The 14,729-nt window shown below is 32.4% G+C and overlaps 2 protein-coding genes across 5 annotated transcripts; one reads left to right on the plus strand and one right to left on the minus strand.

The window, feature by feature from the left end:
- Nucleotides 1-3,728: 3,728 nt before the first annotated feature.
- On the plus strand, nt 3,729-9,335 carry LOC101216570 (mitochondrial thiamine diphosphate carrier 2). Of its 3 annotated transcripts, none has more exons than XM_004143038.3 (8): nt 3,729-3,887; nt 4,171-4,326; nt 4,912-5,028; nt 6,014-6,125; nt 7,126-7,253; nt 7,770-7,922; nt 8,027-8,176; nt 8,795-9,335. In XM_004143038.3, exons 2-8 carry the CDS (start codon nt 4,195-4,197, stop codon nt 9,023-9,025), a joined length of 1,023 nt encoding a protein of 340 aa, XP_004143086.1. In that variant the 5' UTR covers nt 3,729-3,887; nt 4,171-4,194; the 3' UTR covers nt 9,026-9,335. The 3 variants fall into 3 exon arrangements, with proteins under 3 accessions (XP_004143086.1, XP_031743504.1, XP_011657168.1); XM_031887644.1 differs by having other exon boundaries at nt 8,799-9,018; XM_011658866.2 differs by lacking the exon at nt 3,729-3,887 and having other exon boundaries at nt 4,185-4,319.
- Nucleotides 9,336-9,759: 424 nt separating this feature from the next.
- On the minus strand, nt 9,760-12,803 carry LOC101223121. Of its 2 annotated transcripts, XM_011658867.2 has the most exons (4): nt 12,391-12,803; nt 11,322-11,446; nt 10,053-10,348; nt 9,760-9,937 (listed from the first exon to the last, which is right to left on the minus strand). In XM_011658867.2, exons 1-3 carry the CDS (start codon nt 12,545-12,547, stop codon nt 10,061-10,063), a joined length of 570 nt encoding a protein of 189 aa, XP_011657169.1. In that variant the 5' UTR covers nt 12,548-12,803; the 3' UTR covers nt 9,760-9,937; nt 10,053-10,060. The 2 variants fall into 2 exon arrangements, with proteins under 2 accessions (XP_011657169.1, XP_031743505.1); XM_031887645.1 differs by having other exon boundaries at nt 9,760-10,348.
- Between the last annotated feature and the right edge of the window lie 1,926 nt (nt 12,804-14,729).

Below are 14,729 nucleotides of genomic sequence, written 5' to 3' on the forward strand. Positions count from 1 at the left end.
ATTTATCTCGCATTTAACTTCAACCTGCGAACCAATCTTCAAGCTTTTACGTAAAAACAATCCAAGAAAATAGAATGAGGATTGTGAAGAAGCTTTCAACAAAATTAAGCAGTATTTGCAGAGCCCACCTGTATTATAATAAGCCATGGTATTTTGATATCAAGCAATACATAAAGTGTAGAGAAATATGGAGCTTCAGAGAATGACAAGCGCACAATAAGAAGGTTGGCCATGAACTTTTTCTTAAGTGGTAAAGTTCTTTATAAAAGAAACCATGATATGGTACTCCTTCGATGTGTTGATGTGGAAGAAGCAAAACAAATTATGACAGAAATTCATGAAGGAATATGTGGAACACATGCGAACGGACATATTATGTCTAGACAAATACTTAGATCTGGTTATTATTGGACAACGATGGAATCAGACTGTATAAAATATGCAAGAGAATGTAAAAAGTGTCAAATTTATATGGATAAGATTCATGCAGCAGCATCTCCATTGCATGTCTTGTCAGCACCATGGTCGTTTTCTTTATGGGGAATGGATGTTATTGGACCCATTGATCCTAAAGCCTCAAATGATCAACATTTTATTCTTGTGGCGATTGATTACTTCACTAAATGATTAGAGGCAACATCTTACTGCAATGTTACAAAAGGAGTGGTGCTCAAGTTTATCAAAAAAGAGTTGATCTGTCGTTATGGTCTACCAGAGGGTATTATTACAGATAATACCAAGAACCTTAATAACAAAATGATGGACGAACTTTGTGAGAAATTCAAGATCAATCACAGAAATTTGTCTCCATATCACCTCAAGACGAATGTGGCAGTTGAGGCAGCCAACAAAAATATTAAAAGAGTCATTGAGAAGAAGACAACAACATACAAAGATTGACATGAAATTTTACCATTTACACTGCATGGATATCATACATCAGTTCATACTTCAACAGGGGCAACACCATTTTATTTGGTTTATGGTATAAAAGTTGTCCTACCTTTAGAACTTAAGATACCTTCATTGAGAGTTATCATGGAAGCTAAGTTAGATGAAGTTGAATGTCGTTATGAGCAGTTGAATTTCATTGAAAAAAAAATGTTTGGCAGCATTAAGTCACAGACAACTTTACCAAAGAAGACTAATGCGAGCATACAATAAAAAATTGCACCCTCGAAGTTTTTGAGAAGGAGATTTGGCGTTAAAAAGGATATTTTCATTTCAAAAGGATCATCGAGAAAAATGGACTCCTAATTATGAAGGTTCGTTTGTGGTGAAAAAGACTTTTCCAGGAGGAGCTTTGCTTTTAACCAATATGGATGGTGTTAAGCTAAAAAATCATGTGAATTCAGATTATGTTCGAAGATATTATGCGTGAGGCCTTTTCATAGAAAATTTCGTAGTGTTGAAAGAAGTCAAGGGTATTTCTAGGAAACTTACATTTAGTTCTTAGAATGTTATTTCATATGTATAAATTGTCCCTTACCTCCTCTCTTTGTACTCTTATTCCAAGAATCGTTGTTATCTTTTCATTTCTTATCATATTTATCAAACACTTCTTTACTTGTCAATCCATTCTTTCATTTTTTTTTAAATATCATCAACTTATAGTAAACATCAATTTATTCATTAGTCTATTGTTCTATCTATTTGTTAATTAACAATGATTCAGTACAACTTATTGTATTTGCAAACCAAGTAAAAGCTATGATTTTCTCTTGTTAAGACTTAAGGAATTGTAGGTGTTTACAAGTCCAGACAAATTTCTCTATGATTGTGAGTTGCTGCAATTGGAAGTCTGAATCCTAAAGGATTCATGTTTTGTGAAGTCCAAGACGAAAACAACATTATGTCATTACAACATAGTACAATCTTTCGCAGTTTGGATTCATTTGTTTGATACGAAGAGAGGCGAGTTCGACAGCTTAAAAAGTTCTCGTGATACATGTCTTATTCTATCCTACGACGATTATGCAGATAGATTGTTAATGGTATTGGTAAAATGGAGTAGTGAGCTATTTATTCCTTTGAAAAGCATAATATTTTTAAATTAAATTTCAAATATGTTTTAAAAGAAGGATGAGTCCACTTTATCAAATCTAGCCCTAGAGCTAAGATTGGTGTTTTTTTACAAATTTGATCAAATCGAGCTCAGATATGAAGCTGAGGTCGAAGCCTGTTTATCAGGTCCTTTCTCATTTACCAAACTTAGTCCTAGAGCTAAGGTTGATGTTTTTCTTAAAAAAAAATTTGATTAAATCGAGCCCAGATATGAAGCTGAGGCCGAAGCCTGTCTATCAGGTTCTTTCTCATTTATCAAACCTAGTCCTAGAGCTAAGGTTGATGTTTGTTTTTTTTTTAAAAAAAAAAATTGGTTAAATCGAGCCCATTAATTTGGTTGGCCATTTTTTTTTCTTTTTTGGGTGACCAATCACACCCTAATATGGTTGGTGGCGACTCCAAAACTATTTATTAAAATTAAATAAACGGGGAGGTCGGCCGCTCCGCGTAGTGATCACGTCGCGACAAGTATATATTTAATTATTATCTAAAAATGGTTTAGTGTTATAATTATAGAAAGGTATATTATCTTTTTTACCCATTTTATCTATTGAGCATGATTTCTTTGTAATTAAATTAGAATAAGATAAATTTGAGGCCAGTTTAGTTAAGTAATTTGTGTGTTACACGGTGAATGAGAGGCCAACTACAGGAAACAAAACCAATTATATTTTAGTTATATTCATCCAAATAATTATAAATAATTAAAATTATATTTTAGTTATATTCATCCAAATAATTTATTATAAATATTTATAAATTCATAATTAATCACAACTAATGATGATTGTAAATATTGATTATTATAAATGGTTACCGTTAATGTTTATGTATTTGAATTTGTTATAAGATACTATCAACAATCCTTTTCATATTTTGCATATGTGTTTATTTATGGTTGTTTACGATTTTGATCCAATAATATCGTTTGTATTTAAAAAACATTATCTATAATACTATTTTCATCTATCCATGAACTTAGTTAGTACACTATTATTAAACTACTTCCATTTGTATGTCGATTTCTATACGATTTTCTTATTTCTTAATTGTTGAATTTGCAGTAGTCAAGTGAGCTATGTCATATAATATTCATTTTATTTGTAAAAAAGTATAATATACAAAATAAAAAAATAAAAAAATTTATTCATCACTTTATTCATTTTCTAAAAAGTGGTAAATTTTCTATAAAAAAATAAATAACAAATTGCACATTCAAACTTTTAACTGTAAAAATTTAAGTTTCAAAACGGTGAGCGTACAAATTGAACCTTAGTCTAAATTGGATGTGAGTCTATAACAATTATACAAATTGGACCTTAGTCTAAATTGGATGTGAGTCTATAACAATGATACAAATTGAATACTTAAATAATAGAAATCTGAACATCCAATTTTATTTTTTTATTAAGGTAAATTAATACAAAAAAATCAACGTTAAAAATATCTACAAAGACATTATAGTTTAGATAAAGGGTTAAAATGATTATTATTAGAGATTTTAATCACACAATTGAAATTACTAGAGATAGAAAATTTAACTCAAGTAGTCAAAAGAAACTATTCTATTTTTTTTGTTTAAAGAAAGAAAGAAAACAAAGGGCGGAATTAATCACTGAAAAGACTACGCTAATGGAATTAAAAGTAAAAAAATAATACATTAACACACCCAATTTGGCTCCATGAAAATCTCTCCCCCTCACTCCTTCAATCTAGCCTCTTTTTCTCCTTTCCCATTTCTCATCTACAGACCTCTCTCTCCCTCCTTCAACGTATTCAATGGCGGCTCTTCAATTCTTAGCTATTTCAACCGCCTGTTTCAGGTCTCTTTCTTCTTCACTTTTCTTCTCTATAATCATTTATTTATTCAACATCGTTTGTCAGTTTTAATGATTTCTGAATTTGACCTTTCCCCTATCTCAGCAGCCTTCTTTGATTTTTCGTGATTTCATCTCGCTTTTCTTTTTTCTATCTCTGTGGCGATTCGATTTTGCTTTTGGTTACCGCTTCCTTTTTGTATCGCATTGATCTTTGAAGTTGTTCGTTGGATTATCAAGTTTGAGCTCTTCGTTGTTTTCACCTTATTTGAGGTCGTCGATGTTTTAGGTTGTAGTTCGAACCTGAGGAGGCATGGCTTCTCCGCCGATGGAGGAGCCAGGACAATTGAAGCGCGCGATGATTGACTCGACGGCTGGCGCAATTGCTGGTTGTGTATCTCGGACGGTCACGTCTCCTCTCGACGTGATTAAGATCAGGTTTCAGGTTGATTTTGGTTCCATTGGCTGCATTTGTTTGATTTCTAGGAAAAGTAGAACAGAGAAGAACGATATGTTTTAAGCAGCGAATATAGTTTGTATGCTGTTGGCTGTAAGAACGAAATTGAACTTCGTGTTTTCTTCTCCTCTTGCTGGATGAGTCCGTGGTTGTTTATGATTTCAATTGGAAGTTTGAATCTGTTTCTGTTCTAAAAAATGTATAGCGTACTTTTTCTTTCTTTGATGTTGTTCGTCTCACTTCTTCTGTTCAGCGTCTTTCTGTGCCTTTTTCTTACACAGCGTGCATATGAAGATTTTGATTGTTCCAACTAAACTCTTTACGCATGGAATTTCCGTTGTAAAATAGTTTCTTTATTTAGGATAGTTGGTTTTTCATCTAATATAACTGTGGTCTATCACTAATAGTACTTAAATGTAGATCCCATTGATTGACAGCTTCTTCTTCTTTTTCTTTTCTGCATTCTTCTGTGCTTGCTACAGAGTAAAATTTCCTGTGTGACTGTCTGCTATATTACGCCAATTGTGCTCTCTTGCGCTGTAATGTATGCTTATATTCATGTTATTTTTGTAGGTTCAACTGGAGCCAACAACTTCATGGGCTTTGGTTCAAAGAAGTTTATCTGGACCATCAAAATACACTGGCATGGTCCAAGCAACAAAGGATATTTTCAAAGAGGAAGGTTTACCGGTTGGTTGTTTATGCTTGATCTTATATGTATTCTGCAATCGACATGTTATGTTGGAAATATAAAGTTTAGGAAAGATTGCCGTTACACGAGTTTGCCTATTTACATTATGTTACTCTTATTAATGCAAGAAAGATTGTATGCAATTGGAAAGATAAGCGAGGATTTTTTTGTGGGTAGAGATACTTGAGGAAATTAAGTTGTTTACTTGATAACTGATAGTGGAGGAATAGGGATTGGGAATAAGGAAGAGGAGAGGTGATGTATTTGCTGATCAAATCGTCTTGAAAGCTCTTTGATGAAACCAATGTGGAACTAGGTAATTGCAAATATGGTGATTGGATGAAAATTGGTTTACAAAATAAAGATTGACTGGTAGCTAATGCAGAAAAAATCCACACAAAACAAGGATTTTTCAGAAGATTATCCAGTGTACCTTTCAAAGACATGTAATGCTCTAAGTTTGATTATAAATCTGGAGGGAAAAAAAGCTTGCCAAACCTGTACATCTGCAAGTTTCTGAGCTTAAAAGGCTTGATTCTAACCACTGCTTACTTCATTCTTGGTTTTCTTGAGACCTAATTTCTTTGTTAAATCACACTAACACTGTGTCATACTTGATTGAGTAAGGCTTTTATTTTGCATTCATTGCCTTTAATGTTTCAAATCCCTATGGCTTGTTCCTGTTCAGTTGTATCTGTGTGCTTCCTACAGCTCTATTCTTTTGACATTAGAAGTTAACACTGTGCATGTATTTTGTGACTAAAGTAACCGATATAATTTAGTATAATTTCTGAATGGTTTGACCATTCCCCCTTTCCTCGAATTTGATGAATCCTGGAAAACGTAGCATGGAATACTTTTGTTTACTTGGACTGTTTCCACTTCTATTCAACATTCTTCTGGATATACTGCGGTGTCATATATATCCCAGATTTTTTTTTTTTGTATTTTTTCCTTCTTTAATTTAAGAGTTATCTATTGCAGGGTTTTTGGCGTGGGAATGTTCCTGCTCTGCTCATGGTTATGCCATATACAGCTATACAATTTACCGTTTTACATAGACTGAAAACATATGCCGCTGGTTCCTCGAAGACAGGTACTATTTAGAATATACATCAAATAGGCAGCCTAAGCACACTTAAACTAGTTAAGGCATATATATCTTCACAAACTGTGTTATTTAACCCCCCCATTCCACCCCACACACACACACACACACACAAAGGAGAGATGGTTGAAACCCTAATAATAAAAATAATAAAGAAATTATGGAGGTGGATAGGGTTTAGTGGGGGGATAGAATTAATGGAGGAATCTAGATATGGATTGTGCTCTAATAACCATCCTAAGTCAAACCAGTCAAAGGGATAAACTATGAACTAAAGCTTTGAGGTTCAGATCATAGTGGCCATCTAGTATAATACCAGGTCCATTCAAGTTCTATGAGATAAAAATGTTGGAGGATCAAACCTTTTCCTGGCCTCTGCCTAAACTAGCCAGACATCCATAGTTATTAAATAAAATGATGAACAAATCAAATGTTTTCTCCCTTTCTCCATCCCCTCATCTTCCTTCCCAAAAATTGGAATAGAGCAACATTCATGTTTTTTAGTTTTATCATCTAATATCTAAAGAAAAGAACCCATATAACCAAACAAAAACATCGACTACCTGGTTTCATGTAAGAAAATTGATTATCATTTATGTCATTAACAAAAGAGATCATTTTAGAGTATCAAGTGAAGTTGGAAAAATACAAGTAAAAACGAAGAATCAATAAATGTATTCTCCCTTCCTCCATCCCTTGGATTCATGTTTTTTAGAATTTCAACTTCTTTTTTTCTTCTCACTGGATGCATTATTCTCAAAGTGGTTTAAAGAAAAATTTGAGCTCTCTTTTTCCAATTTCATTTGATACTCTAGAACAATCTCTCTTTTCTCAATGAGATAAATGTACTCAACTTTCTTGCCAACCAGGCAGTTGATGTTTTGTTTGGTTACATAGGTTCCTTTCTTTAGATATTAGTGCTAAACCTACTTGTGAATACTTGTTTCTGTTTTCATTTATCAATCTTGTCTATTTTTACCTGATGCAGAGGCCCACAAACAGTTGAGCCCATCTCTCTCTTATATTAGTGGGGCACTGGCGGGGTGTGCAGCAACCATTGGATCATATCCATTTGATCTTCTTCGAACTATACTGGCTTCACAAGGTGAACCGAAGGTATCAAATTTGATGAACGACTCATTTTTTCTTATGGCACAACTAGAAATTGTTTTTACCACTGGAAGAAATGCTTTTGAGAACTATGATTGTGTTTATAAAGAATCATGCTAATGTACATGGTTTTGATGGGAAAAATAATTTCACTTGTGCATACATAAAAAGAACATGATCTAACTAACTTTTTTTTTTAGAACAGTTTTTCTTTCTGAAAGATCTCAAAAATATTCTTTAGCATTTCAAGCATTGAGCTAAATTGGGGATCTCTATGCTTTTTGTAATTTAAAAATCAATATATCAGTCTCCCATATGTATAATTAGACATAGACTACATTGTTTTGAAGAGAAAGGGATAAAGACGATGGGCGTCGTCAAATGTACTCTAACAATTTTATTTGGACACCAGCTTCTTAAAATTCTTTTATTTCTATGATTCTGCCAAGGAGCATTTGAGTCTGCATTTTCAATAGTGTTTCTGTGTCAAATTAATAGTAACATGTTTGCATAAATTTGTAGATATATCCAACCATGAGGTCTGCATTTATTGATATAATCCGCACTCGAGGATTTCGAGGAATGTATGCTGGATTGTCACCTACACTTGTTGAGATTGTTCCATATGCGGGTCTACAATTTGGCACCTACGACACATTCAAGCGATGGACTTCAGCAAGTCTACTACACCATTCTTTTATTTTTTCATTTGCACGTTTTCTTTTTGGTTGCTTATCTCTCCCCTTATCTCACAGTTTCCCTCGAAATGATATTTGCAGTCATGGAACCTCCGCCACTACCCAAATTACGGACTAGGTAATACAGAAGATGACCTCTCAAGCTTCCAACTTTTTCTTTGTGGATTGGCTGCTGGGACATGTGCAAAACTTGTTTGCCATCCACTTGATGTGGTTAAGAAAAGATTCCAGGTACGCACAGTTTGCTCTCTGCTGTTGGATGAATGACTTCAAAATAGATTAAGATGATAATAATAATAGTGTAATGGGGTTTTCAAATGATTCATTACCCGGTAAAATTGGCTATGGAGTATATTAGAATGAGTTTGAGATGAATCTTTTTTAGTGTAATTTTTTTCTTTTTAATATCTATTTGTGAATGTCCTTAGTTATCCACACTTCGATTAATCTCACGGAACACTACAACACTTAGCCATCTAAGTTCATTTAGCCATCAAGAAAACTTAGAGAAAATTAACTTTTAGATACATGGTCACCCTTTTTTAGAAAAATATCATAATGTGCTTTCTTTTTGCACATAAATTAAATGCTTTCTGAGAGTATATATTATTGTATGGGAAATGCTTTGAAAATATAGATTTAATATTTAATATTTTGAAAGTATATTGGAATTTGAATGCAATTTAATATTTTGCTTTGCTGAATCATTAAAAGTTTAGAAATGTACTTTTAGTTCGTTGGTTAAATTAGAGTTTTGATTTCTGTCGAGTAGGCTTTGAACAACTTTCAATCCAAATTCAATTTTGCTATATTTACCAATTTGATTATTGTATATGGTTGGTTGGGTAGATAGAAGGGCTACAAAGGCATCCAAGATACGGTGCAAGAGTTGAACAACATGCATACAGAAACATGTTTGATGCTTTGAGACGAATTTTGAAAAAGGAAGGAACCGCTGGGCTTTATAAAGGCATCATTCCCTCTACCGTCAAAGCTGCTCCCGCTGGCGCTGTCACTTTTGTGGCTTACGAGATTACTTCTGATTGGCTTGAATCTATTTTAACTTCTTCTTCTTCATGATTCATTCTCTTCTAACCTTTCTCACTTATTACCTAAATTCCTAAATTCTTTTCTTCAGGTTTCAACAATAGAATGCCCCAAAATAGAAAAAAGTTAGGGCTATGCCATTTTTTTTTCATTTTCTTTTTTGTTTTGTTTACATCACCCATTAGATTTTGAGTATAATGTAGAGATGTCGGTGATGGTGCTTTCGAGATAGAAATTTTATCGAAAGCACAACATAAACCTCGAAGGTTTATTCTCATAAATTATGAATTTATTCACATTTTTATTATTAATGAACATCAATCAAACTAACACCTTTTTTCTTTGTTTTTGTTTGGTTAGTTTTCTTTGATTATAGATCTGTTACTTTAGAAATAAAAAAAAAACTCAAATAAGAACCTTCAATTTTGTATCCACTATAGGCCTATGACAAAATATATATATATAAAGACTATTAGTTGTGTGACCAACCAAGCAAACAAGAAATCTGAAAAGGTTTATAATTTCTTAAATTAAGAGTTTTAAAGAGCTAATAAACGCAAAAGGTTAACAACAAATTTTAGATTTGTGTTCCTACTTGGTTTTAAACTTTAGGAAGTGCCTAACAGCCTCATAATTGTCTAATTGGCCTTTAAAACTTGACATAATCTATTTGATATAGAATTGACTTTTAAGTCTAATCCCTTAAACCTATAGATTAGAATTTTTTGTTAGGTGGATTAGTGAATTTTTTTTTTAAAAAAATGAAATTAAACAAGCCGAAAACTCTAGTGGACATAAAATTGAAAAATTCAAGGACTTACTGTAATGTACATAAAATCAAGAGTTTAAAGACTCGGTATAAAATAATTGAGAAAACTTTTGGAACCTTTTATTATTTCTTCTTAGGAGCAAATCGCCCCTACCGTTGTTTTCATGGCTCCATTCCTGGACGGAATTTCCAAGTGTTAAAAATAACATTCAAAATTTAGTACATAAAAAACTAAACTTAATGGTTGGTTAGTCCCAAAACACAAAAAGAGAGTAAAAAATAAATAAAAACCTGTTCAATTAAGAATCCTTGATTTTGTCTCTAAGACTGTCCTCTGGAGGCAGAGACAGAAACTGCAAAATGGTTTGTATTTGAGCAACACTAACATTATACCTTTCAGCAATTTGGTGAAGTCCCATTGGCCCATCATGATCATCGGCCTTACCTTCGTGTAAGAGAATTATTTGTCGCATCTGTGCTACGTTTAGTGTTCCTGGTGGGGCTGGCCGATCCTCGTATTTACTTGAACTTATATTTGTATCTCTTAGCTTTGGCATTGGTCTTCCGTATCTCTCCACCACAGAGGCCTGTTACATTTATCAAATCACAAATCACTATCACATTAGGACTTTTTTAAATGGTAGGGGCATATTTAGAAATGATTTTAAAATGTCAAAAACCAAACTCGTCTAACAGAACTTTTTCATTGATTAAGAGTTTGAAACAAAACATTGAAGTGCTTTTAATCACATTTTTTCTTCTTTTTTTTTGGAAATAGTCTAATTTTATACTTTACAAAGCAAATTTTATTACATGAAATATGATTTTGATTTTTTTAAAAAAAATTAACCATTTCTAAACCACTCTCAAACCTGTCCTAAGTAATTAACTCATTTGAGCATAACTTAGTGAACAAAATGCCAATTGTCACCTCACACATCAATGGATATATATATTACACTTGTCTTTGCAAATGATCATATGATTATCAATTTGTGTAGATAGATAGATGTACAAATACAAGAGACTATCCAGAAAGCCAAAGAGAAGAGGAATCTCCTTGCCTAGATTACTTACTTAGACCAAGGAGGCTCAGAAAATTTTTCTTCTAAATAAAATAATAAAACTTGCCTCCTCACCAATATATATAGAGAGAGAGAAAAAAATAATTCTCCATATTTCTGATGTGAGGTACCATCACGATTTTGAAGGAGTTATTATAAAAAAAAATTATCCATTGTGTGTAGCTTGGACTTTTTTCTCCTAACAATTAAAGACAAAGACTATTAACTTATAGTCTTCCGAAATCACAAATTTAAATAGTGTTTCGATATAGATGATAAAGATTGACTAGTTACCAAGTGATCAGTTATTTGCTAACAGTTTAGATTAATCTTTATGAAGTTATCAGTAGGATCACACCAGATTCCTACAATAAGGATTACTAATGAAGTAAGGAATCGAGCATCGGATCATACTCAACCGTTAAAAGCAGTCTTGAAATTATATTCAATGCCTAAAATTTTGAGAGTAATTTAGCAGTTTCTTATGGAAACTTACCTCCCCCATCTCAAGTTTTCCTCCGGGCTTTGATTTTATCCGACCCACCATTTGGCTAAGCATGGCATCAAATTGGGGATCTCGTTCTTCAAGCATGTTTCCCGAATCACTTGCCGGGACATCACCTGAGGGAACAATAGAAAGTGGTTATCATTCGATTATATTGCATTCTATGAATCAATTCCTGTCAGCAGAAAACACATCACACTGATTCTGAAGTGACTTTCGACAACGTTTTGCAATTCACATGCAAAAAAAAGCAAGCTCGTTATCAAAATCCGATTATATAGATCTCAAAGGAATTCTGTCGAGCTGCATTTGGTTCAACCGAAGAAAGAGAATCAAACAAAAAGAGCATACGCAAGCCTAAATCATTTGGAAGTTTTTTCATGGCCTCTGTTTTTTTCTTTTTACATGTTTAGACACCGGAAGTCTAAATCAACGGAAGCTGACGAAAAACATACGCAATAGAAGCAGAGGACAAAAAACTTCTAAACTTTGTCTCCATAAATGCAACTAACAGAAATAATATAAGAAGACAATCACAATCTAATAAGCAAGTGAACTCAATGCTTAGGATAAAAAAGATCACATAAAACCGTAACCAGAAGGAAATGCTCACATTCAACAGTAACTTCGTCCATAATTCTACTTCTACAAAATCATGCACTAAGAAAAAAGATAGACGATAATGAACAGTAACCAGGAGATATTTCAGTTCAGAAAGACAGAAGTCGTGAAACAAGAAAAAAACGGAAGGAGAACAGTTAATTAAGTGATAATGATCAGATCAATAGTAAATGAACTTTTAAATTCAGATCCTAATGGAGAAATGCTGCTACATTACCTAGGGAAGATAATCAATAACAGCAAAAGCTAGTGGGAGAAAGCAGAAGGAAAAGAAGTTATCCAAAAAACTGAAGCTCGTTATCGAAATCGGATGATAAACAACACATACGAATTCTACAAAACTGCATTTAACTAAACAGAGAAAAATAAATAATCCTCGTGCATGAATCTCCGGTCTCAATTCTCAAGACACCACAAACGATTAACAAATGACAATTACCGGAATCAAGAGCGCCACTCTCCCGAGCCTTCTCGGCCACACGCGGCGGAGGCTTCCGATCGACGATGCTTTCCATTTTCAACGAAGAGGCGGTAGTGGAATCAATACTCGAAGCCGGTTTGATTCTTCCAGCTGCTCGACGAAATGCCTGTCCCATCCTTTCCTTCTTCAAAAAGAGCAACGATCTCACAAAACGAACTGGAATCAGAGGTTCAGATTCGTACAAAAATTGATCAGAACCCTACGAGACGGAGGGTTTTACGAGAAATTTTCAGGGGGAAAGGAGATGGAGATGAAATGAGGAATCGGGTGAGTCGTGACTCGTATTTTAGTGAGTTCGAAACTCGTGGGGCTAAGAAGAAAATAAAAAGTGTTAGGAGGGCGAACGTTGCCGATCCGATAATTCTCCACGTAGTGGAACTTGGCGTGGTCATTGTGTATTTATATGTCTCTTCCTTATGGGTCCCATCCCATTAAACCAAGCTTTTTGATTGGAGAAAATAAGACAAATTTTATTATATAATTTTTTTAAAAACGTTAAATATTTAAATATTTTGTAAACTTTTCTATGATTTTTTTAAAAAATAATGTAAAATTTGAAACATATTTCAAAAATTGATTGTTGCAAAACTATTTTTAAAAATAGGTGATTTGAGGTAAAATCGTGTATCCTATACACGACTTCGGACTCCACCTCTTTTATTTATTTTTTATTTTTATATATATACTACACTTGGTTCTATATTTTTTTATTTTCTAATTATTTATATACGTAGATTTCGTACATTTCACTTTTTTCTCATTATTTATATATATATATATACTCACATATAAAAATATATATTAAATATTTAAATTCTAAAAATATATTTCTTTACTAAAATTTTTTTATTTTTTTATTTTTTCTTTATTTATATTTAAATATCTCAAACTTCAATTTTCCTTATTAAATTCATCTTTTATAATTTAATTTAATTTAATTTTACATTATTTAAAAAAAAATCCACTTTTCTATTTTAAATCATTTGTCAATTTTATTTTAATTCTCATAACAAAATATACAAGCATCTTGGATGTTAAGGGATATTTTATAAGTTTTAATTTTGGCTATAAAATGATGCATAATATATAAGCATCTTGGATGTTAAGGGATATTTTATAAGTTTTAATTTTGGCTATAAAATGATGCATACTAGCAAGTTGGAGTCTCTAGGTGACTTTCAAAATTCCATCGTTAAATTTCCCCATTGGAATTCTTTGAATGAACAAAAAAAAAGAATTTTAAACAAAATAGTTATAACTAGAATTCTACTTCTCGATAAGGGATCCCCAACTCTAGTTGGAGATGTACTGCAAAAAAGGACTCAATTATGTATATGTAATGATGAAACTAAAAAAGAATATTTACCAAAAATATATGATCCGTTCTTGAGTGGTCCTTACCGGAGACGAATCAATTTACTTTTAGGATTCTCAATGCTAAATGAACATCAGTAGCAAATAAGTCATTTATTTAACATTTTGTAAGTATATGTTACGTTTCAATAAATTGGTTTTTATGAATGTGACACGTGACCCATAAACATGTAAATAAGTGCAAATAATCATTGAAATTTTGAAGTCTTGAAAAGCTTTTACCAACTCTAGTTCTGTTTCCGTGTGGAAAATTACAATGAATATAGTTTTAGGTTTCTCTTCAATTTATTTTAAGCTACTTTTAAAATATCAACTTTAATTTTTATTATTTTTAAAAAGTGACGAAATATAGACAAACCACCTCTAAGTTTGTTGAAATTAAGGCCCCACTAATTTTTAATTTAATCAAATAGTCCTTATAGGTTGCTAATTATCGTAATCAATTTATGGTAGTTTGTTAAAATTGTATCATTGAACTTGATGAACCAAAACCAAATAATAAAAATAATAATATCATTGAACTTCAAAACCAAATCAATTAACTCAAAATGTCATTACAGCAACTTCATCAAGAACAAATATCCCAAAGAAAAAAAAATCCAACATCCCTAAAACAAGGATTCAAACATGAAACAATCAAATTACAGTGAGTAAAACCACAAAGTAAACAAATAGGAAAATAAGAAATAAAAAAAGAACTTATACTGAGAAGGGAAAAAAGTTATAATAATAATATTCAACCTCCATTGATAGAAAAGAGCAGCAAGAAATCCAAAAGCCAACGTGATTGAAAACACTTTTAGAAAAAAATTCTGAAAAAGGAGTAAACTAAGTCCTCAACTTCAACTGATGATGAAGAGTGAAAAGAATAAAGAAAAAACAAAAACACAAATACGAACACGAACATATATACAGTATATTTT

Source organism: Cucumis sativus, chromosome 6 (assembly GCF_000004075.3).
Source record: "Cucumis sativus cultivar 9930 chromosome 6, Cucumber_9930_V3, whole genome shotgun sequence".
NCBI classification, from domain to species: Eukaryota; Viridiplantae; Streptophyta; class Magnoliopsida; order Cucurbitales; family Cucurbitaceae; genus Cucumis; species Cucumis sativus.